General features: G+C 41.1%; 1 protein-coding gene and 1 non-coding gene across 4 annotated transcripts in view; both read left to right on the top strand.

Moving 5' to 3' along the window:
* Nucleotides 1-25,743, top strand: part of LAMA4 (laminin subunit alpha 4) — a 150,400-nt gene that overhangs the window by 52,488 nt on the left and 72,169 nt on the right. For 2 of the 3 annotated variants that reach the window (XM_030929061.1, XM_010359882.2), the window contains exons 5-10: nt 771-851; nt 10,873-11,087; nt 13,578-13,673; nt 15,186-15,337; nt 17,769-17,879; nt 24,934-25,045. In XM_030929061.1, coding sequence (XP_030784921.1) covers nt 771-851; nt 10,873-11,087; nt 13,578-13,673; nt 15,186-15,337; nt 17,769-17,879; nt 24,934-25,045 — 767 coding nt within the window. The remainder of the gene's footprint in view (nt 1-770; nt 852-10,872; nt 11,088-13,577; nt 13,674-15,185; nt 15,338-17,768; nt 17,880-24,933; nt 25,046-25,743) is intronic. The other variant, XM_030929062.1, reaches the window with a different exon arrangement.
* LOC115897087 lies at nt 5,836-5,942 on the top strand. The gene has a single exon (XR_004057034.1). It is a non-coding gene; the product is annotated as a U6 spliceosomal RNA (small nuclear RNA).

The following is a 25,743-nucleotide window of genomic DNA, read 5'->3' as shown; positions in this document are numbered from 1 at the left end:
TTTACATACACACACACAACCCCCTATGCCCCACACAATTCATGTGTCTATGAAGAATTTTCCAAACAGGTGGAGACCATAATCCCATTTCCCTTGCCTTAATAATGAGGAGACTTATTTATTCCACTAAACCAATATTTTTATTACTTTTTTGTCCTGTGTCCTAATTTTTATTATCTTTTAAAAAAAGGAAGAAGGAAGAGAGAGGGTTCCATGGGATAAAATCCTTTTATGGTGGGTCCTATGTTTTGCTGCAGTACTTGACTGGGACTTTCGTCAACTCAGCCAGTCTCAGCACCCTTATTTCCAATGTTTAAAGTACACAAGAAAGAAATTAAAATTCTGTGGAGATTATATAGTTTAGAACTGGTTCCTTCCCTTTAAAACTGGACAAGTTCTAGTGCAGAAAAAAAGGGGAAACTTTTAAATGACTACACAGACAGTGATGGAAATAAAAGGGGATTCTCCTATGAATCCAAAATTGCAGGTAGAATTTGATTATTTCCAGCTTTGGAATACATGTTTTGGACTTGTGCTTGAAATATACATATAGGACCTGGGAAATGGCCTCACCAACGAGTGGCATTTTCTTTTGGGGCCTGCTGGCCTAACCTTTCCTGAAAGGTAAAAGTGTACAAGTTTAAATAAAGAAAATGCTTACACCCATTAGAACTTAAATGGGACCATCATAGAGGTAATCTGATAAAAAGTTAAGACAGTCTCTTCGGTGTTGTATGGAATTGACTTCTAATATTTGCTTCCAATTTTAGTTTTGCAGAATCTTGCTATAGGAAAAATGGAGCTGTTCGGTGCATTTGTAAAGAAAATTATGCTGGACCTAACTGTGAAAGGTAAGCCAATAAAATTCTCTATTTTCTGTGTAGGTCAAAGGAAGCTTTCTGTTTCTCACACTCAACAGCTCTGCCATACTCCCATTCGGTTGGTCCTGAAGGAGACGCTTAAGTGTGGTTAAGGGAGGCATTTCCAAACCCCTTAGGGAAGCTTCTCCCAAATCCCATCCCCCAGATACAGCAAATAACAATATGCTTCCTAGGGCTTCAGGCCAGGGCCACATCTCAGCGTAAGCACACAGGGAAAAAGGAAATTGAGGACGTGTGTTTTGAAAAGACTCTCTAGATGAGTTTGGTAGTACTCTTTTCTCTCTCCATCATTGAGGAATACTACTAAAATTAGTGTTCCCCAAAAAAGAGTGAGGTTTCCTCAGTAAATAAAATGTGAATTACCTTTTGTCAATAGAGCAATAAATTAGAAAGAAAAAAAATCCACAAAGCTATTATTTTGCCCATTCTTTATGCCAGCTTTATACCATACTAAAAAGTAAACAAATTCCACAGGAGTTTGGGCTTTCTGGATCCCTGGCTGGTATTTACATATGACATTCTTTTCTTTTTTTTCTTTTTTTTTTATTATATTTTAAGTTCTGGGATACATATGCAGAACGTGCAGGTTAGTTACATAAGTATACATGTTCTATGGCGTTTTGCTGCACCCATCAACCTGTCATCCACATTAGGTATTTCTTCTAATGCTATCCCTCCCCTTGCCCCCTAACCCCTGACAGGCCCTGGTGTGTGATGTTCCCCTCCAAAGAACGTGTGGTGTTTGGTTTTCTGTTCCTGTGTTAGTTTGTTGAGAATGATGGTTTCCAGCTTCATCCATGTCCCTGCAGGACACAAACTCATCCTTTTTTATGACTGCATAATAGTCCATGGTGTATATGTGCCACATACTCTTTATCCAGTCTATCATTGATGGACATTTGGGTTGGTTCCAAGTCCTTGCTATTGTGAATAGTGCTGCAGTAAACATGTGTGTGCATGTGTCTTTATAGTAGAATGATTTATAATCCTTTGGGTATATGCCCAGTAATGGGATTGCTGGGTCAAATGGTAATTCTGGTTCTAGATCATTGAGGAATGGCCACACTGTCTTCCGCAATGGTTGAATTAATTTACACTTCCACCAACAGTGTAAAAGCATTCCTATTTCTCCACATCCTCTCCAGCATCTGTTGTTACCTGACTTTTTAATGATTGCCATTCTAACTGGTATGAGATGGTATCTCATTGTGGTTTTGATTTGCATTTCTCTAATGACCAGTGATGATGAGGTTTTTTTTCATGTTTCTTAGCCACATAAATGTCTTCTTTTGAAAAGCACATGACACTGTTTTCTAAACTGCTCTGGGCTTTGCTCATGTAAGAAAGGCCTTCTCCGCAGAGCACGAGAGGCTTTCCACTGAATGATTCCTGGTAAGATACTTCCCATTCCCTCCACCTGCCAGCTGCTCACAGTATTGTAAGATAAAATTACTTTTGCTAAAAGAGTCTCTCAGACAGGTTTTCTTGTTTTTAACAGAAATGCTATTAGCGTTGGCCTCACCATTGTGTTTAGGCAGCTAAATGATGTGTAGTGCCCTAGAGACAGGGGAGGAAGAGCTAAGCAGAGCTAGTCAAGCACCCAGTCACTCATTTGCAGGCGCTCAACAGCACAGACGGGCTCACAAACTCAACCTGGGGCTCAAAATGTAAACTTTAAATTATAAGCAATCTCACTTCCAAAGAAAATACCCTGTATCTCTCAAAAAGTGGGTCTGAAACGCAAAAAAAAATAAAAAAGCCACAGTATCTGTGATACAGAGAAAAATCTTTGCACTTGGAAGGCATTATTATTATGATTATTAAATGTGCAAAATGTGGATAATTATATCACTAAAGGGTTGTGGACTTTTAAAAATTTATTTATTTATTGCCATAAGAGGAAAGTGAGCTTAAGGCCCACATGAATTTCATCTCTTAGGAGGGACTGACAGAGATGATCGATTACATTGGGTTGATTAATATTTGTGACACACGTATCCTATATTTCCTTACTTGGGGACACAGGAATAGGAGGCACCTGATCTACTCATTTTCTGGCTCACAGGAGGTCTGCAGCGGTTGTTAATTAGCCAGGATTGAGCTTTTTCTCCTCAGTATCTGAGGTTAAATTCAGTTTAGTTTGATAATGACTAAGCAGTATTGCTAATGGGTGTTCGATGGCCCCCATGGGGAGAGTTAATGGCCTGAGATAGAGCCCTGCTGACCAAATGCAAAGCTCCCAGAAGTGAAATCGCCTGGACCCTAAGGGCACAGTCCTGTAAAATCACACAGGGGTGCAGAGAAGGGTTCTGTCATCCCAAACCCTCAACAGGACAGCATACCCTGCTCTGACAAGGAATTACAGATGATAAATGCCTCAGCCCACATAGGAGGCTCATGAGCTCTGCCATTACCCAGTAAGACTGGGTCAGATCTGCGGCTGGAGTGGTAGGCTCCAGACAAGAGCAATAGTCTGGGAAGTGAAAGTGGAGTGTTGAAAAGAAGAGATTTGTGCATCAACCTGGCTAGTGTGAGTCTCAGCTCCACCACTTTGTGACCTACCCGGGCAAGTTCTTTGACCTCTCCAAGTGCCAATTTCCACTTGTACAGAATGGAGAAAATAAAGTTACCCATCTCATAAAACTGTTATGAGATAATACTGTAAAGTTTTAAATATGGGACCTGGCACTGAATAAATGTTCAGTAAGAATTAGCAGGTGACAGTATGAGTCATGGTGGTCATTGTCCAACTTCTGCCACTGCCGAATGTGTTCCTGGGACACGTTGGCTCATTTCCCCCGAGTCCCAGTTTCCTTAGCTAGAAATTATGGTTCTGAGCTAAATAGTGGCACTGATTAATGGTCACTTGTGTCCTTGTTGCATTACATTCTTCATCTGTCATCTTCACAGCCACCTTAGAAAAGGTTGTATTTTGTCATCTTGCAGATGAAGACACTGAGCCAGAAGGGCTTCATCTTCCAAATGGTGGTGGCCTTTGCTGCTTTTCATTTGTGTTTGACCCTGGGAATAAGAGGAGGATTTCTGCTTGAACAGCCAAGCTCTTAAGTTGCCTGAGTTAACATTTGCCTAATCTGTGTTTTCAATGTATTTGTAAACTTGAACCTCTCCAAAAGAGCTTTTCTAAATAGGCAGCTGATTTGTATGGATATCTATTTTAAACACAGGTAATAATTAGTCCAAACCAAGAACATGCTAGTTCTTTTTGCACTTTAGAGATCATTGAGTCTGTCTCTGGGAAAACTTTGGATTCCTGAGCCCTCCCCAACTGCCCTTTACCACCCACTGAAAAAGAATATCCAGGGCTCAGGCCCAGGACCTGTATTTTGACTTCCCATTGGATTCTCATGCACCAGGACTCTTACTGCTTTGTGAACTACTGCTCTACCTCGACCTTCAATACCACACTCTCATACTAGTGAAGTATTTCTCAAACCGTGACTTAAGAATGTTGGTTGTCCTCGGAAATGAAGGTTCGTGAGTTCTCGGTGAATATTTTCCCAATTTTATGTTTAATTTTAATAATAACTTTAAGGAAAACATTCATTGAAACACATTCTGGACTTTCTGCTCTGTCATGTTATAATAAGGGAAGATCTCCCTCAGTGCTGGCGGAAAATAATAGAGGTGACAGCGTGTCAATGACGCATTACAGACAATTGGAAGTCAAGTGGCATGACATCAAGGCAAACTGTAAAACTAAAGATTCCAAAATGAAAATCGGTGAGACACATAAGTCGTCACATGGCACATGGCTGGATTTGCATGCTGAACGCAAGCAGTCTCTACCACATCATTTTGCAAGTGGACATTTGGTTACAAGACAACATCAATTATTGTATTGAATTAATGTGAATCTGAAATTGATTAGTTTCATAGTTTTATTTATGTTGTATTTGAAAATTCATTTTGGTTTTCAAGACATGTAAAAACCATAGACATAAGGAGTTTCTAGCTAGCTTCAAATATGAAATATTTAAAGATAATTCAAGCTAACACTGGAAGGGGTATTATATGAAAATGCTTTTCCTTTTAAAAGAATCCATGTTATGTGCAAATTTGCAAAACACTGGTCTAAAACATAAAGCATGTTTTACTTACTCTGCCTCTTACACTACTGGCTAAAAAACAGCTCAAGCACACCGATCTGCCTTGTCTTAACAATTAGGTCCATGAGTGTTGGCCTGCTCTGGGCCCTACCTGTCTTTCCTCCTTAAAGACCTTCTCCCACCTCACACTTTAAACTCCCCATGTTGGACATGCTACTCCCCAAATCCACCAGATCAGCTGGCAAGCTTTCCACATTGTATTGTATTTAAACCATGATCATGATGATAAAAATAATAACATTTATTAAGTACTTACTGGGTGGTGTGTCAGGCACTGTTGTAAAAACTTTACAGACAGTGACTTAAGCCTCAAAAGCCCCCAAAATCCTCTGGGATACTGTTTTCACCCTTATTTACAGAGGAAGAAATGCAACATAATTTAAGTCACTTGCTCAAAATCACACAATGGCTTCTTTATCTGTCTGTGAAACCATGAACTGCTTGACAGATGCAGTATCATATCCCTCCTCTGTCTATTCTTCCCCCAGCGCAGTATCTGGCATGTTGAAGGCCTCAGTTGTTTTTATTTAAGTAAAAATGATTTTTTCTCAATAAGAAATAACAACAGCACTTTTCATGTTCCTTTAAAAAAGGTACTATGTAGTGACAAGAGTCAGCCATTCCTTGCCCTGTTTTACCCCCAACCTCCCACCCCATTCCAGGAAAATGGAAAGGGTGACCCAGAGTTGACTGAGTCTGGCTGAATAGAGATTGCAAATGGAAGTTGTCTGCTGATGCAAATAATTGTAAAATGCACAAGCCTTGTAGAGTTTTGCAATTCTCATTCTCATCCCAGTAGGAACAACTAACAACATTTTGAAGATGAGGTGCTCCCTTGGGCAGCATATATACTAAAATTGGAATAACCCAGAGAAGATTAGCATGGCCTCTGTGCAAGGATGACGTGCAGAATTGTGAAGCAGCCCACATTTTTTATCCCACATATTCTCCCACATATGAGGGAGCTAAAAAAACTTGAGCTCATAGAAGTAGAGAGAATAATTCTGATTATTAGAGGCTGAGAAAGGTGGCAGGTGGTAGGTGATGGGGGGAAGGATAGGGAAATGCTGGTTAACAGACACAAACTTACAGCTAGAAATAAGTTGTAGCTTTCTACAGCATTCTAGGGTGAATATAGTTAATTATTTAGTTTCTGTTTTCCAAAAACTAGAAAAGAGGATTCTGAATGTTCACAATACACAGAAATGATAAATGTTCTAGGTGATGAGATATTAATTACCTTGATTTGATCATTATACATTGTATACATGTATGGGAATATCACTCTGTATCCCATAAATATGTATCATTACATGTCAACTAAAAAATAAAAGGGAAAAAAAATCCTTATTCAGGACTCACCAGCTTCACCTGCCCCCAAATATATAATATATAGTAGTGTGTAGTGTGTGTGTGTGTGTGTGTGTGTGTATACTTAGTTCATTTAAAAAGTAAGATGAGGAACTTGAGACTCTGAGCCAGAAATGACTTAATCTAACATCACACAATTGGGTTAGCAATAAATCCAAAACTAAAACCCAGGACCCTCAACGTTCAATACCATTTTCAGTCATATGATCTCAATGCCTCAGTATTCACACTGCCTCCCATAGCAAATTTAATAGTATACTTTCATGCATCAGACTTGGTGGTGGAGTGAGAAACATGCTAAGACTACATGATAATTGATATGTTAATCTTGTTGCTTAAGGATCAGAAGAAAAGAATGGGGCAAATTAAAGCAAATCCAAAGTGACTTAAACCCCTAACAGGAAAGGCAGTACACAGTATCATCAGAGATGAAGATGATAATCATAATGATTTCAATGATGGCCTTGATGATGGAAAAGAAGAATAAGGAAGAAGAACAAGAGAAAGCTAACATTTATTGAGGTTTACTGTGATGCGGGGATTGAGTCTAATTATCTCTGAAGACATGAAGGTTTTCACACTCAAGCCCTGTTATTTGCATAGAGTTCTTATGATTCCATACTCTCTAGCTTGCCCAACTCCTGAGTTCTTGTCCTGTGACCCTGAATAGGTTACATACTTTTTTTTGTTTTTTTTTGTTTTTGTTTTTGTTTTTTTTGAGACGGAGTCTCACTCTGTCGCCCAGGCTGGAGTGCAGTGGCCGGATCTCAGCTCACTGCAAGCTCCACCTCCCAGGTTTACGCCATTCTCCTGCCTCAGCCTCCCGAGTAGATTGGACTACAGGCGCCCGCCACCACGCCCGGCTAGTTTTTTGTATTTTTAGTAGAGACGGGGTTTCACCATGTTCGCCAGGATGGTCTCGATCTCCTGACCTCATGATCCGCCTGCCTCGGCCTCCCAAAGTTCTGGGATTACAGGCTTGAGCCACCGCACCCGGCCAGTTACATACGTTTTCCTAGCCATATTTCTTAGTCTTTCATAAAGAAGTGGAGAGCATTTACATGACACCTACTTTGCAACAAGTGCTTTTTTTTTCCCATGTCATTTTGTTTAATCCCAATGACAGCTACAGAGTGACATCCCTCCCAGAAAGATTTCTGAGCCACCTAGCCCAGGAGTTTGAGCACTCTTGATAAAGACTTTCAGTGCCAGTTTTAGAGCCCGGGGAGGAGGAGCAGAAGACAAAGAGAAAGGGCGGGCGGAGGGGCGGGCGGAGTGGGGGATCTTCAAACATTCCTGAAACAAAGTTTTTGGTCAAAATAATGTTTTTTTCTAAACAAAATATCTTTCGGTTGTCCATTATGCCCAAATAATATAATCACTAACCAAAATGGCAGTTTCATATGCCACAATCCTTTCATTTGAGCTATAAACTTATCAGTTCTATTTTCCCTGGATGGATCAAGTCATTAATAGACTAGAAATGAGATTATGGAAGAAAAAATAGGACCAGGCTAGTGGGCACCAAGGCTCCAATGCTGACTGTAAACTCAAATACTGGTGCTTTTGTGCCTTTGTTGTTAGTTCTTTGAGGGCGGGCTTGGGCACTTTTATAATCATTAATTTATTAATTAGTTCATTCTTTGCTGCTAGACTGCTGGAGTGGAAAGAACATTAAGCCTGCAGTCCCACAGAGGTTTGAGCTATGCAGCAATTCACAAGTCATTTAGCTTCTCTGCCTTCTAGCTTTCTTATCTATAAAAGTAGGAGTTTGTCAGGGACTATCATAAGTAAACTTTTGTATGCTCATTTTGTTAAATCCATAGGGTCCAGAGTTTTGGCTACAACTTCAGAGTTGTAGTCAAACTCCGAACCTACCACCAGAGGATGTTCTTGAGACTCAGAGTAACTCAAAGTAGGTTTCCACTGTGATTGAGATTCCAACTTACAGAATCGAAAATTTGAGTTTTCTCTTGTAAAAGACCAGGGGACCTCCTATGGAAAGCACATGCAGTAGAATTAAATGGAAAGAAAGTTACCGGCATCTGACTCCTGTGAGCTTGGGCAACCCCTTCACTCCCAGACCTTAAGATTCCCAGCTACACACTGAGCTGGTAGATCTGAGTCTCATTTCAGTCAGCGCAAAAGCCTAATATTCTTTGTTTGGTGAATCGCAGCAAAGGCCAGAAATTCAATCCAGCCACACATTCCACAGAGGAATAATTTATGCTGGCTTAGGGACCTGCAGGCCTATAAATCTGAGGTGCAAAGACATGAGAAAGTGTGCATAACAACACTCATTGACTATTTCCTCTCGGAGTGTCTCTTTGTGGCTTGTGTACAACTTACACTCATCCCCGTCTTTTTCATAGACCTGAGTTCTAAGTTCATATTCTGTATCATTATGTTTAATTCATTTGCTATTCCTTCAGAGCATGGGCTATGTGTTTTTCTTCATCCTGTCTCCCTCTATGCCTTCCATAAAATGGACATGAATTGTCCTTGTGTTGGATGAATCTACTTATTCATTTACAGCAGCAGCAGTGTGGTCCAGGGTGGAACAAAAGAAAGAACTCCAGGGTCAGAAGGTTTGGACCTTGCACTCTGACTTTCCAACTATGTGACCATGGAAAAATGAAGTAGCCTCCCAGAATGCCAGGCCTGTGTGGCCTCCCTCCCACGGTGTCTGTGGTAACTAAATAAACTCACATAGATGAAGCTATGAAGCTCAATGCAGGTAAAGAGTTTAAAGACTGACCATATACTATCACTACAACTACACCAAGAAACTGAGACATGGGAACAGAGGCTGAAGGAACATACACAAAATGTTGACAGTGACTTTTTTAGGGTCCTGGGATTACAGATATGATTTTTTTTTATCTGTTTTTCAAATGTTCTGAATCATAATTCCCTTACTTTAAAGGGAATCCTTTTTTTTAAAAAATGTAGTGTTTATTATTACTGGCCAGGGCTTGTTGATTTCCTTGGAAAGATCTCCCTTCCTTTCCACTCCCAAGGCCAACACCCTAGCCCAGGCCCTCTGTACCCCACCCCCTCCCTCTGCTCCAGCGTGTAGTCCATCCTGCATGCTGAAGCCAGCACCAACTGCCTTCACTACCACTTCCATTATGCTCAAAACCCTTTGCTGACTCTCTTTCTTTTTCTCTCTCATGTATCAGAACTAACTTCTCTACCTGACCTTCAATCCCATTATGATGTGACCACGTGTTCTTTCCGGCTACTCCCAAAGTGTCTGCAGCTCCAGTTGGCCCATCTTCCACATTAGTTTAGAGTCCACAGCAAAAGAGAGTGCACAATTAGCCAACAAGCATGTAGCTTGAACTGTACAGTGCTCTTACAAAGTTTGAATCAACTTTTAAAGATTGCAATTTCACATAAACATCCAAATTTCCACTTTTTTCTCCAAAAATAAAATATGGCAACATAAGTCCTTCATCCTCTCAAGGCTCTAGGCTGGCAACAATCAATTGGAGCCTAGTAACAGCTGTTCCCTTAGATGGGGCCTACAAGCCCACCATTCACAGCAGGGCCTCTGCTGCCCTGCAGGGCACCTTTGGGGAAAGTAGGGAAAGGCAGTTCTTTCTCCGGGCAGAGACAGCCTCACCTAGAATGCATAGCTTGGCAAGCCAAGCAAAGGCTGGATGGATTTCAGTCTCCATTCTCCAACTCAGCTGGGCGGTCTCATCAAAGACCCAGCCAGCATGACCATAGGCACTGGCTCTGCTCACACAATAAATGCAGGTAGGCACCTGGCCTCTGTGGGTGCACGTATCTAAAACATCCATGGCGTCTGGGCTCCAACTCCATTGATTTGTGGTACTCTCAGCTCTGCCATCTGCTTTGACTCCAAGCTGGCTTTGCTCAGCCAAAAGTTGCTTCCAGGAGCTAAGAGTACTACCTGCTGCCTCTTCATTCACCTGAAGATGGAGAGAATGCCACCCCATGACCCTCAAACGAGAGGCCAAGCTACACTCCTGAGTCAATCCCTTTCAGCCAGGAGAATACCAGGCACTGACTGGCTCAAGCTTAGTTACTTAAACAATTCATTGTGACTAGACAGATCAATGTTTCTCAGCAGAGGTGCTATTAACGTTGTGGCTAGGACATTTCCCAGCTGTACGCTACAGATACATCTCACTGCAGTACCTTTGGCATATCTGGTCCCACCCATCATATATCATTTGTGTATACCAGTTCCCTGGCTGGATATACTAGTTCAATCCTATAGCTGGAAGTCTAGCTGAACTGTATGGCCTACAGATGAAGTGAACCAAATGATCGATAATAATGGGGAGGGATGGTTCCTTAAAAACAAAGTCTGGTCCTATGAAGAAGATGAGAGAGTGCAAATGGATTCTGGGAGGGCGATCAACACTTACCCACTACATCTTTCTTCTTTGTAGGAAAGAAGATTAAAAGGAAGAAAAACTATGATGCTAAATGTTTAAATGTGTGATATTCCTCTTCAGATGTGCTCCTGGTTACTATGGAAACCCCTTACTCATTGGAAGCACCTGTAAGAAATGTGACTGCAGTGGAAATTCAGATCCCAACCTGATCTTTGAAGATTGTGATGAAGTCACTGGCCAGTGTAGGAACTGCTTACGCAACACCACCGGATTCAAGTGTGAACGCTGTGCTCCTGGCTACTATGGGGACGCCAGGATAGCCAAGAACTGTGCAGGTGCAGTATCATAAATGCTAAGCCAGCTACCTGGCCAACATGACCCTCTGCCAATACTGAACTTAGATGAAGAATTTCTCTTGGGGAAGTATTGTGAGTGCCCCCCTTGTCACTTTCCCAGGGCAATATACATTCTCAGTAATATGCATCCTAAACCCACCAGGAATAGAAATTTTTATCAAGGCTACTAATATAACTTTGCTCATGGGTGGAATAAACTAGGAGACACTAACACAAATGAACTTTTGTCTTAGCATCTTGTATCCTTCCAGTTTTAATCAAAGAAATAAATCAGACCTCTATGGATTACCTGCCATTAACCAGGAGACTGAATGAAATCTTGCATGGTTCAGGCCAGGCATGGTGGCTCACTCCTGTAATCCCGGCACTTTGGGAGGCTGAGGCAGGCGGATCGCTTGAGGCCAGGAGTTCAAGACCAGCCTGGCCAATGTGGCAAAACCTTATCTCTACTAAAAATACAAAAATTAGCTAGGTGTGGTGGTGGGTGCCTATTGCCCCACCCAGCATCCCTTGAACCCAGGAGGTAGAGGCAGAGGTTGCCATGAGCCAAGATTGTGCCACTGCACTCTAGCCTATGTGACAGAGAGACTCTTGTCGAAGGGAAGGAAGGAAGGAAGGAAGGAAGAAAGGAAGGAAGGAAGGAAGGAAGGAAGGAAGGAAGGAAGGAAGGAAGGAAGGAAGGAAGGAAGGAAGGAAGGAAGGGGGAGGAAGGGAGGGAGGAAAAGAAAGGAAGGAAGGAAGGAAGAAAGGAAGGAAGGAAGGAAGGAAGGAAGGAAGGAAGAAAGAAGAAAGAAATCTTGCATGGTTCAAATCAGTTTTCTTATTCAGAGGGCTATATCTCTTTCTTTCAGTTATGTTTGGTAAAATCAAGATTTCCATGAAATAGATTAGCAAGTCAAGGGTACCATTTTTAATCACCACTACCCTCCAATTTCCTCAAATTGTAAGAGTAAATATTTCAAAGATAGCATGGAAAACTTTCAGTTAGACTTCAGTTAGACTGAAATGCACAAATCTTATTCATGATGTCTCCAATCCATTTGCCACATAGAGTGAAGCTCTTCAAAAGTGAAGTGAGATTGCTTTCCTCTAAGAGTACAGGAAGGCTGAGATTGAGAATGTCTTACTCTTATGTGACTTTGAGGGGAGGGAGGGAGAGCAGGAGATATTGTACTCCTATGGCATGGCTCTGTAAGAAATCCTCTCACTGAAACAGATTTCCACTGGAAAAGATTCAAGGAGTAAGGAGTTTTAAATCAAAAAATGCAACAAATATGTTCTGCAGAAGTCACAATAAAAGTAAACATGTCTACAAAAAAGCAATGTGCACAGAGGCATAACACTGAGAATGACAGCAGAAAGGAAGGAGCACTGTGTCTAGTCAAGCTAAAGAGAGAGAAGGCAGACATCAGAAATAATGTTGGCAAAATCAAAGCCTGAAAGGTTGACATCCTGATTCTCAAAACATTTACTAAATTTGTGTTTAAACTACAAAGATTCAGGTCACTCTTGGAAGAGAAGCTAATTTTAGAAGCAATAAAGCATGATCTTCCTGAATGGTTTAATAAATCTGCATTTTGTGGAACATTAAACAGATGAAATGTAATAAATAGATCTCCCTATGAACCTGGTTTCTATGATTATTCAGTAAAGACAGTTAAGAAGTGGGGGGAAATGCACAATTCTATTCCAGTTAATTGCTAGCATAGATAGTAAGAGAATTCCTCTTTAAATATTACAAATTAGTTCCCACACAGAAACTCAGTGGAAATTGAACAGTCTGATGAGATTGGGTTTTTGTTTTTGCTTTTTCCAAAAGGCATTATAGAAAATCATCGGTAGATGAATAATGGGCTCCCAGGTCTTCTAAATTCATGTAAAAATGTTCCTGATTCCTTCCAGCACATTATTCTTATTGCACTCATAGGTGTCATTTGGAAGTTTGGAGTCCGTCTTGCCAAGGGTCAAGAGCAGTGGGAGCCAAGAATTGCTCCTGGGCCTCCTCACTCACTCCTTGCTGAGCTGCTCCTCCCTCACACCTGGCAATGATCAACCCCTGAGTTAAATTAAACTGGAGTATCAGTCTGCAAGGAAGGGATGGCTTTCAATTTCCAGTTGAATGATGAGCTCATGGTCATTTAGTATCTTGTGAAACTTACCAGGACATTTTTGGACTGAAGCGATTGCACTGTCATGTCAGAATCCCAAAGAGTTGGGAGAGAAATCCTAGAAAACTTAGATTCAGTTTTGCCCAGGGTCACCTTTGAAAATCTCATTGGGCTGGAGCTTAATCGGATGAAGGGCATAATCTCTGTATCATAGATTCTACACAGTCTTAAGGAAGAATGTAATTAATCCCCACTGACGAATTATACACTGATAGCTAGCGTTTCTAGAAACCAGGAAAATATTGCCATATTTTAAGCATTAAGAAGTGAATCTCTCGTCTCTTGTTTTTGTTTCCCACAGTGTGCAACTGTGGGGGAGGCCCATGTGACAGTGTAACCGGAGAATGCTTGGAAGAAGGTTTGGAACCCCCTACAGGCACGGACTGCTCAACCATAAGTAAAAAAAACAGTACATGATTGACTAACCCCACTTTCTCTAATGTGCTGCAGGTGTGGGATTAAGAAGCGCTATGCAATATCACTCTCTAGAAACTGCCGAGTCCCACCCCCTGGACTTAACCCTTTCTGCATCTCAACAAATGGATCCTGCACCAAGTGCTTGGTGGTCCACTTGATTCCCTTGGGCAAAGGGGTTGTTTACATTTGCATAGCTCTGCCTTATCCAGTCTTTACTTTCAGCATCTTGCCCAATGGCCAAAGGCAAAGTCAGAAACACAACTCCCAGTGACAGCTCTTTTCAGCTCCTTTTTCTATACTGTCTTTTCAGGTCCCCAGATAATATGATGTACAGACAATACTTTACAACACCTGGAGAAACTGAGATACCAAGAGATTTAAGTGGCTTCTCCCAAGTTACCCCAAATCTGAAGTGGGAGCAGAAGTAAATATTCAGGCTTTACAAAATGGAGCTGCCTTTTATCTTTTTGGATTTCTCTGGCACTCGTGTTAATTAAATCATGAGGAGTTATACTAGGAACAAAACTTTTGGTTTAAAAATTATTTAATAGTAGGCACCCCCTCCCCCAAACAAAAGTATCTTGGTCTCTCAGTCCCTCTGAGCAGAAGAGATAAGCCTTACCATTGGATCACATCTTAGAAGATGGCATAGGATGTGAGGCACAAGCAATGCCAAGTTTACCCACTGAATAGGTGGCCCCCTAGGTAAGGTCAATTTAAGAACATCAAGATGCCTGCCTGGTCCTAAGCACTCCCCCACCAAGCCTGAAATGCTGGCTGGGACTCAGTTCCTTGAGAGAGCTTATAAGTAAGACCATGTTAAACTTCAAATAACAAATTAACATATTAACAGCCATTAACATGCCAGTCTCCCTATGTCACATCTGTAGAAGGGGGCACCATCTGAGGGAAAGAGATCGGGAATAGGCAAGTTGCAAAAGGTGATCGAGGCGGTTCTGAAATGCAGTGTGCCATCCTTGTGAGTGTGTCACAGGAGGGCCCTGGGTTCTAGAGGTGATGACAGTGGTCAGAGGAATTCAAATGTGAAAAGTGAGAAGTGATGAGGAAATGGGACCTGCCTCCCCACGTGCCCACGTTCAGCCTGAACTTTAGTGCCCTCATCAGATGTCAGGAAGCAACTCTCACAGCGATAACCTCAAACCTCCCGGTGCTGTGCTGAAGTGTTCATCCTGCCAGGAAGTGGGGCTGTGGGGAGGAGCTGTGCCCTCTCTGGGTGGGGAGAAGGTTAGTGCTAGCCCTTGAATACTGACTGAGAAAAGCTAATAGGAGAGGAGGGGCGTCTAGCCAATAGCTGTCTTCACTAGCTAATGCCAAGCAAGATACTAAAGCCTGACAAGAATAGAATTACAACTCCTCATGAGACAAAAATTAAAATGGTATTAACCAAGGAGATAGAGGTTTATGTTCTGCTAAAACAGCCTGCTTTCAGCATGCTTTGACTCGTGATTCTGAAGAAATGTTTCACCTCCAGGCTGTGATAAGTGTGTCTGGGACCTGACTGATGACCTGCGGTTAGCAGCACTCTCCATTGAGGAAGGCAAATCCGGGGTGCTGAGCGTATCCTCTGGGGCCGCCGCTCATAGGCACGTGAATGAAATCAACGCCACCATCTACCTCCTCAAAGTACGCAGGAATGTTCTACCTTCCACTCTGTTTTCATCCTGGCTTCACAGGCCCACAACTAGCAATTCCTTCTACCCCTTTTTGTATCTGAGTCTCATACCTGTATTACAGATTGTTAGACCTGTAGGTCTAACATACAAAACATACGTAATTTCATAGGAAATTATGAAAAGTTGATTGTAACTATGAGCTTGGGCCAAACAAGAGCTGCTGTCTACAAAAGAGGTTATATGGGAAATGAAATGACTAAAAGACTAGTATCTATGCACAAAACTACTGAGGAAAGAGAAATACTTATTTCCTTGGTGCAGCCACACATTACTTGTTCAAGTCATTACCACAAATGGTACCACAGAGCTACCATTTCCTTAGCCTTAATTTGCAAGGTTTTGAGTTTGTGTAAAAGCATCCTTCTTTTTCTCTCTCTCTCCTCACCCCATCACCCACCCACCTCTCCTTCTCATTTACACACATTCTCTCTCATTTTCTCATACTTACACACTCAAATGCACAGACATACACACATACCTTGTTCCTCGTCATAGATCTACTGGCTAATGCCTAGTAAAAGAGTTAAAAGCAGCCAACAGATTAAAAAAAAAATACAGTAATAGAGTTGGCCCTCCATATCCACAGGTTCCACATCCTCAGATTCAACCAATCTCAGATGGAAAATATATTTAAAAAACAATAAAAAATGCAACAATAAACAAATGAAAAATACAGTATAACAACTATTTTTTTGTTGTTGTTGTTGAGACGGAGTCTCGCTCTGTCGCCCAGGCTGGAGTGCAGTGGCCCGATCTCAGCTCACTGCAAGCTCCACCTCCCGGGTTCACGCCATTCTCCTGCCTCAGCCTCCGAAGTAGCTGGGACTACAGGCGCCCGCCACCTCACCCAGCTAGTTTTTTGCATTTTTTTTTTTAGTAGAGACGGGGTTTCACTGTGTTAGCCAGGATGGTCTCGATCTCCTGACCTCGTGATCCACCCGTCTCGGCCTCCCAAAGTGCTGGGATTACAGGCTTGAGCCACAGCGCCTGGCCAACAACTATTTACAATAGCATTGACATTGTGTTAGTATTATAAGTAGCATTATAAGTCATCTAGAGGTGATTTAAAGTATTCTGGAGGATGTGCATACACTATCTGCAAACACTAGGCCATTTTGTATCAGGAACTGGAGCATCCCCACGGGGTCCTGGGACGAATCTTCCACAACTACCAAGGGATGACTATATAAAGGTCCTTCTCTAGCTAGGATTTAAAAGTTTTCTTTCCCACGAAATCATGGGCTTCTATCACAACCAAATGATATTTTTAAAACAATGATCATTATCTGAGGGAAAATAGAATTAACACCAGCACATTGTTCTACTTTGTTAGTCAATTTAGGAAAATGATTAAGAGCACAGACTTTGAAACTAGATTGCTTGTGTTCAAATCCCAGCTCTGATACCCACTAGCTGTGTGACCGTAGATAAGTTATTTAACCTCTTTAATCCCTCATTTTCCTCATTCGGAATTGAGAATAATTATTGCATCTATCTCATGGGCTGCTGAGAGAATTCAATGAATTGATATATATAGAGAAGTTAGAACAGTACCTGGCATACTAAGTACTCATTGCTTTTTGGAGGTGCAAATGATATCCATAGCAGTTGGCCAAATATGTAAAGTGTAAACAAAAACAAAAATCGTATTGTAGCCTGGATAGAATCTTATTGTGAATTTTATTCTAAACTTTGAAATGGTTCTTGTCCAAAATTACCTTTTGGAACACCTAAAGACACTGCCTCCCAGGGGAGTCACCCAGATCCAGGCCTCCTGAAACCACTCAGATTCTCTTTCCTCAAAGGCACAACTTCAAGACAGGAATCATTACAGCAGACAGGAAGTCAGTGTCAAGACTGAAGGACTCACTCTCAAGTAATCTCGGTAAAGCCACAGTTAGACCCACCTCCTCAAAAATGAAAAAGGAGAAAGCAAGGGGCCTGAAATAAAGAGACTTGCATTGAAATGAAAAAAGCTAATTGCTGTACTCCATTTACATCAATCCTGGTGGGTTGGTCAGTTCTTCCAGATCCAACAAAATTAAACTTCTAAAGCTCAGACACCCAGGGTCACCACCAGCCTACACTGTACCTTTGTACAAATCAGAAAAAGGAGCCCTTTCCCCATGGTCAACCCAGTCCCTGACCAGCATCCCTGATCTAGTGAGGGGAGTTGCAGAATTTTAGTCCCTAAGGGCCTCAGTCCCCTCTGCAGACCCCACCCTTCACACCAGGCTGCAGCAGCCTGTGGACCCCACTATTTTGAGAAAAGAGCCTCACACTCTACTCTGAGTCCTCTTACACTGAAAGAGTTTTATGTACATTTTTAAAAACCTGGTGTGCACATTGACTAATTATTTTCAAAACACATTTTTCTGTAGACAAAATTGTCAGAAAGAGAAAACCAATACGCCCTAAGAAAGATACAAATCAACAATGCTGAGAACACGATGAAAAGCCTTCTGTCTGACGTAGAGGAATTAGTTGAAAAGGTATGTACGTATGTATTCAGTTTCTGGGACAGCCTTCAAAGAAAGGATTTAGCTGATGTGAGGCTGGCTGGTCACAAATGACTGAGGCTTAACATGGTCCAGAAAAATTGCAGTGACCCATGTGCCTTAAAATAAATCAAGACCAGACCTGTGGAGAAAGTTAACATACTCAGTCTCTACCGTCTCTTCCCGTTTTGATTGGTTTTCTTGAAAAGCTATGTTTGTGGATAATTTTCTATGTATTTGCGGAGGGTTGATACGGTTGATTTGTTTAAGTAGGATGGTCTTTCAGCTGTTTGCTAAGGCATCTTATGACTAAGAGCTATAGAGCATCCAGAATTAAAATTCATTATATGGAATACAAAATTTAAATATTGTTAAAGTATACATTAAATGATAAATGGAAAGAAAAGGAATTGTCCTGAGAAAGCAATTTCGCTCTTTGGCAGGAAAAAAAACCACTTTCAACCATCACTTTACATCCTAGACTAAAATACATTAACCTGTTTAAAGAGTTGACTATAAATCTCAATTCACAAGAAAATAGAACAAAATACTTATTAAATCTTGAAAGGGAATAACAAAACACTTAAATATATTACAAAGAATTTCAGTAAAAAGATACAGATTTGACAAGATAAAATTTCAAATATCCAATAAAACAACTAAATAAACAAAAAAGACAACTAGACAGAGAAAAATATTGAGAAAAATACAGCTTGTAAAAACTGTCAAGAATTAACAGGAAAACATTAAAACATGAGCAGAGTCAGTGTGAAAGGCTATTCAATGCACTCCACAAGAGCCTAATGTAAAAATACCCATCCATGTGCTATACTAATTTTAAAACTACAAACGGAGTCACAAGGCACCATATTTAGCATATTAGAATGTTTCACACAGTTGTTTTTTTTTTTTTCTAATGACTTTCCACCAGTGCTGGCCAGAGTACTTCAGAATTGCTGCTTTCAGAAACTGATACTTGACATTATAAACAATTCTCACGTTCAACAAAAATTTTTAAAAAATAAAATAACAATAGCATTCTCTTTTGACCTTGTACCCCTAACCCTTTAAGAGATTATGCTTTTAAAAATGTAAATTACTCTGATTGTACCCTTGGAAGATTCATCTATTTTGAAATGCACATGAACATTGTGTCCCTAGTTCCCCAGCAATGGCACATATTAATCCAACCACTAGTGCTTGAAGAGCAGTGAAATCTCTTAAACAGCAAAGGAAATACCAAGAAACAAATCTTTGTGGAAACTCATTGTTACTTCATGTTGGTATCAGATATGGTTGAAGCTTGCTAAAAGTATCTTAATTCTTTTTTCTTTCTTTTTTTTTTTTTTGGAAATGGAGTCTCACTTTGTTGCCCAGGCTGGAGTGCAGTGGCGCGATCTGGGTCACTGCAGCCTCCGCCTCCCGGGTTCTAGTGATTCTCCTGCCTCAACCTCCTGGGTAGCTGGGATTACAGGCATACACCACCACGCCTGGCTAATTTTTGTATTTTTAGTAAAGACAGGGTTTCACCATGTTAGCCAGGCTGGTCTCAAACTCTTGACCTGAGGTGATCAGCCCACCTCAGCCTCCCGAAGTGCTAGAATTACAGTTGTGAACTACTATGCCTGGCCTTAATTCTTTCTTGAGGAAAGAATTTTCAAGAAAACATTTGAGGAAATGTTTTCACTAAGATTAGCTCCTCCCACAGCCCAGGCAGAGTTCCTGATCCTTTTGTTGTACAATTTCTAATGTAAGCTAAATGCAGGCTTTGGTGGAGGGGAAATAATGTACGCTTGAAAGTAACATCACAGTAGAAAAGGCTCCCTGACAAAAAGAACAGACCACCCACACAGGAGGTTGATGATAAAGCTACTATACTAGGAACTTCCACTCGGCTGTTTCCATCGATTTTTATTGAACATAATGTTCTGACTACAGTCCTGATGGTGCAAAAACCTGCTGAAACATTTCAAAACAAATGCCCAGGGCTGATCTGAATGACTTTTTAAGCATTCTTCAAGCCCTTGGTCTGGAAAAGTCCATGATTGATTCTTAGACTTAAGGAAAGCTGTGTCTTAGAAAGCCTTCTATCAAGAAAGTAACTAATATTTGGCTTTAAATTGAGTAAAGGGTTTCATTGTGTATACCCATAGTGATAAAAATCAGTAATACTGCCCCTTGAACTTGACAAGTAATACCACTTTTTGCAAATTATCTGCCACATAGATTTCATGTGACCCAAATCTCACAAGTTACATCCACCTAGCTACCGGTTTTGTCTGAACTTCCATTTCTAAATCCTCCAGCCTCCTACTGGGAAGTCCTATGGTCCTTTCCCACCACTTACGTCTGGGATTCCCCTAAAAGGATGCCCATCCATCTGTGTTCATAAATAGCCAGTGCTCAAAAGATGCTCACTTTTGCTGCTGCTGATCTTGTCTGCAATGAAAATTCCAAAGATCATGCCAAGATTCTACTTTTCCCTGTTCCCAGAGGCACTGTGCTCAAGGTCAGAGTGTCACTGGGCTACAAGCAGAGGTGAGATGCGGCCCTCTCCCAATCTCAGTGCTACCCCTCACCATCTGGATCTTGCAGGTCTACTGCAGAGCCCAGAGTCACAAAGCACAGTCTCCAAGGGCAGCTCATGAGGTGCTGCGCCGTCTCCACTTCTACTCCTTGACCACAGCAGAAGCTCCCTGAATGACAACTCATGCAGAGACCCACAGGACTAAAAGGAAAGTAGGCTATCTCCAAGCATCAAAAGCATCTGAACCTCATCTCTTGTCCTGCCAAAAAGACAGGACAAAATTAAGTACAGTCGGCCCTCTGTATTCGTGGATTCAATCACGGCTCAAAAATATTTGGAAAAAATTCCACAAAATTCCAAAATGCAAAATTCAAATTTACCATATGCTGAGTATTACTTTGAATCCATATGAATGAAGTGATGTGTAGCCATTGCATTAGGTATTACAGGTGATTTAGATGCAATATATATGGGAGGATGTACATAGGTTATAGTATTGCAAATACTACACCAGTCTATATAAGAAACTTGAAGAACCGTGAATTTTGGTATCTATGGGAGCTGGGTCCTGGAACCAATCCGCTGTGGATGCTGAGGGACAACTGTTTACATTTCTATTCCAGAAGCATTATTGGATGTCTGTATATAATAGTTATTTATTTATTTATCTATTTATTTATTTATTTTCAGACGGAGTCTCACTCTGTCGCCCAGGCTATAGTGCAGTGGTGCAATCTTAGCTCACTGCAGCCTCTGCCTTCTGGGTTCAAGCAATTCTCCTGCCTCAGCCTCCTGAGTAGGTGGGATTACAGGCATGTGCCACCACGTCTGGCTACTTTTTGTATTTTCAGTAGAGACGGGGTTTCACCATGTTGGTCAGGTTGGTCTCGAATTCCTGACCTCATGATCTGCCCGCCTAGTCCTCCCAAAGTGCTGGGATTACAGGAATGAGCCACTGTGCCTGGTCTGTATATAACAGTTATTGTGCTAAGTGCTAGGTGTCCTGAAATATAATAAGGCCCTGCTTTCAAGATGCTTCAGTCTAGCAGGGAAACAGATATGTAAAAACATAATTATCATACAGCATTTAATAAGAGAAACATGGTACAGGCTGAAGGGTAACTCTAAGGAAGAAATAGTGAACTATTTTGGCAGGGATACACTAGGAAAGGCTTCTCAGAGAAGGTGAGTATTGGCGTGTGTATTGAGAATGAGTAGGAATTTATCAAATACTCTCAAGCAAGCGATAAGTACTGTGAGAACAGATAGATGTGAAGCAACGTGCTGTGTTCTTGGGATTGGAACTATGGCCTTGTGGAAGATTCATTGTAAGGCAGAGAGCAGGAGATAATGCTGAAGAAGCTGTCAGAGGCCCAGTTGTGAAGAACTTTCCCAAACATGCTCATGAACATGGGAACTTCAGTCTGTGGACTCTGGAAGTCATTCAGGTATTTACCCAGAATGATGAGCTGATTAGATTTGCACTTTAGAAATGTCCCTCTGCAGTGTGGATGACAGACTAGCCAGCGAAGACTGACAACACGGGTACTGCTTAGGAGACTGCCACAGTGGTCTAGACAAGAGAGTAGTGGGTTGCTGTCTTGCCTTCGTTTGAAAAGGATTTGCAGAGAACAAGGATGAACTGAGACTGTGGTCATGGAAAAGAGGAAGAGAGGCCAGAGTGGCAGGTGGAATGAAACAGACTTGGTGACCAATTGGAGGTGAGAAATAGCAAAGAGAGAAGCTCCATTCTGAGACATGGATGACTAAGACTACAGACACGAATGGATTACTCTGGACATTTTAAAAGTGAAATATCTGTGAATGCACAGAGGGCAGATAGAGATGTGAATCTGCAACTCAGAGGGTAATCAGGGCTGGAAAGGAATTTAGAGGTCATTGATGTTTAGGAGGTAGGCAGAAGTAGATATTACTGTACAAATTCTGAAGTAGCACACCAATATTCCTACTATTGGTTTGTCCAGGACTGTTGCTGTTTATACTTGTGTCCCAGAGTAATTACTAAAAGTTCTCCCTTTCATGTGCAAAATGCCCCAGGTTGAACCATAAAATATATGATCACCCTAGATATTGGTTATCATCCTCACATAATCTACCTTTTATGTACTGTATTACCAAGAGACCCTTGCCACTTTTATGTCAAACATGTACAAGAAGAATTTTCTGTTGAGGTGAGCAAATGACTAATACATTTGTAATGTAAACCACCAACTGGTTTACAGTTGCAAGGTAATTTTTTAATTTCAGCTTTTCTTAAACCGAGGCACACCCGTTTTACCATGTGCCTGTATCATTATTTTCCTTCCACAGGCAAAGTTACAGAAAAAATAAACATTCAAATAAGCCATCACTATAGGTTCGATTCAGTAATTTTATAATGTAAAGGAATAGATGTTCCTCTTTGCCACTGATCGAGTCATATATACAGTATATCAATAGCTATGTATCTCTGTCTACCTACATCTCAGCGCCCTCTGGCGTTCGTCAAAAAGAAGAGGTCTTCTTATAGGCATGACATTTTTCAGCTGTCTCATCACTTCAACTGAAGTTTCCATATCAAAAAATAGTAAGTTTAATGACACAGTAATAACAACAGAGATTTACTCTGAAGTATCAAGTCAAAGTAAAAACTAGCGGTGTTACACTTTGCAAATATAACTTAAACTGGATCAAAGATCAACTTGTTAACAATTCTAAAATTTTAAATGTTTGTGTCCATATTTTTTAAAAGCAGGGAGGAGTAACATTAAGATTTATTGCAGTTTTGGCATATTTAGTTTTAAAATGACCACAAATACTGTTTTATCTGGAAAGCACTGGAGCAAGCCAAGAAGAAGACTGGAATTGCAGGAAGGAATATAATGATTCAGAAGGCGGTGTTCATTCGGAGAGCCCAGTTTATGAAGGGGCTGTTGACCACATTGCCACTGCACAGTGGGCTCTGTAGGGAGGGGATTACCAATCTGCCCGATAAAAAGCCTCTGGGCATGTGTTTGTTATAATACCATTTCTGCATCCTTTTCCTTGACCATCTGAGAGGGCCACTTGCTTGGATTATTCCTGGAGAGTGTAAAAACATTCCTGGTAAAATCATGGCGTAATCCTTTGGGTAGAACACTGGATGAGAGGAGAAAAGTTCAAAACAACCACTTCTCTATCCTCAGGAAACTGTACAATGGGTCTACCAGTGCTCTGTGTGGCAGATTACCCCACAGCTCCTTCAGGTATTGCAGCAGTTTTTAAAGAGCTGAGCCAAAAACAGCACCAGACAAGGCAAGTGGTCATTTTACCAAATGCCAGACTAAAGAAGTCTTCTTCCTCTAAAATATAACCCACAGATCAGTCTTTCAAATCCCAAAAGGAAGTACATGTCGCCCATGCTGTGCAGACAGGGTGGTGTCCTGGTCTTGAATCATTTCTGTGCTCTTAGATCACATTCTGTCCTTAACCACGCACACAAAAACACACACAGACACACAGAAGCCCACACAAACCCTTTCTTCAGAGGCCGCATTTGAGTTGGGCATTATTTTTGACAAATACTGTGTGAGATCTCTGAAACAGAGTCTCCCGAGTTCAGAGAATGGAATCAGCTTCTCGGAAAAGAGCTCCATTCACGCTGAGCCAAATCTGCTTGTGCAGTTATTTGTACACAAGTGCCCTCAATGTTGATGGGAATTTGGAATGAAGCACTGAAAACAGCATTTTAACCCAGGGAGAATAATCCTTGAAATCTCTGTGGTAATTCAATTTCAGCAGTGGTTGGACCACCCAGAAGCCACTGGAAGCATGGTGCATTTCAAGGTCTGCCTATTTTTTCAACAATTTTCTCTTTGAAACTTTAAACTCTTCAGTCAGCACAATGTCAAAATGATCAGCGGACACAGGCAATTTTCTAGTCCAGCACCTTGAGATACAGTAAAAATTTGAAGAATAAATTACATATGAAAGGCAGTTGGGTTGGGATTGAACTGTGACTGATGGTATAGGAACAGCACCAGATTTTCTAGCATTCTGTCATTCTAAAACTGGCCATCAAGTGAAGTAACTTAGGAATGGAAAACCAAACATTGTATGTTCCAACTGATGTGTGGGAGCTAAGCTATGAGGGCGCAGAGGCATAAGAATGATGCAATGAACTTTGGGGACTTGGAGGAAGAGTAGAGGGGGAGGGATACAAGACTACAAATATGGTGCAGTGGATACTGCTCAGGTGATGGATGCACCAAAGTCTCACAAATTACCACTAAAGAACTTGCTCAGTTAACCAAATACCGCCTGTATCCCAATAACTTATGGAAAAGTCAAAAAAATTTTAGAACTGGCCATCATATTAGCTTTCATGCATTATTTTTGGGATGATGTTATATGTTATGGAAATTTCACATGCCTGGAAGATTTATGTTTATGAAATACTTTATGCCCACCCTTCCCTATCTGTGCTTATGCAACATTCTTTTCTCATACATTTAATCTAGCCTTTATATGGATTATTTGTAGGAAAATCAAGCCTCCAGAAAAGGGCAACTTGTTCAGAAGGAAAGCATGGACACCATTAAACACGCAAGTCAGCTTGTAGAGCAAGCCCATGATATGAGGGATAAAATCCAAGGTAAATATATTCTCTTCTGGTTCAGTTTAATATCAAGGAAACACTCATGTTATTAACAACAGTAGACACAATGGCTACTGTTCAGTGTTTGCTGTGTGCCAGGAACTTGTTGGTACAGTATTATGGGTTTAAACTTGTATAAGATCTTCATTTCAAGTTTGTTTATCTGTGATTTCTGAGCAGTCATCCCTACTTACTATGTTTTGATGTTCAAGAATCAATGTATAAAATCATTCCCTTTTTAGGCATTCCTCAGAATACCCTTCTGACAGAGGAGACTGCATGCTATGTTGTCTCTAAAATGCAAGAGTTGAGTAGGAGTCACAGATTGTTCCCAGTTATTTGCAGAAAACAACATTGCCTTTAGAATGCCAGTAAACTGTCAGTTGACCCAAAGCATCACAAGCTGTTTCTATGATAGGCTTTCCCAAAGGCCAATCGGGCAACATGCTTGGGCTCCCAACCCAGAAGAAAAGGAAGGCGGGGGACTGTGGGAGATTTCTTTGTCCTAAAGCATTGTGAATGATTGTACCTTCCCTCTTGGAGGTTTGCTTAATTTGTACTCTCACTTCCAATAGACGCAGGATAATCTTGAAGACTATTTTAATAGTGCACTAATAGCTAGACTGCAACTTACCAGCAGAAAACAGCAGATTTCATCTGTTATAGGATAAAGATTTCCTTGGGTGAGAGTTTGC

The sequence above is a fragment of the Rhinopithecus roxellana genome, chromosome 4 (genome assembly GCF_007565055.1).
Source record: "Rhinopithecus roxellana isolate Shanxi Qingling chromosome 4, ASM756505v1, whole genome shotgun sequence".
Taxonomy (NCBI): Eukaryota; Metazoa; Chordata; class Mammalia; order Primates; family Cercopithecidae; genus Rhinopithecus; species Rhinopithecus roxellana.
This window is presented reverse-complemented; position numbering and strand designations above follow the sequence as displayed.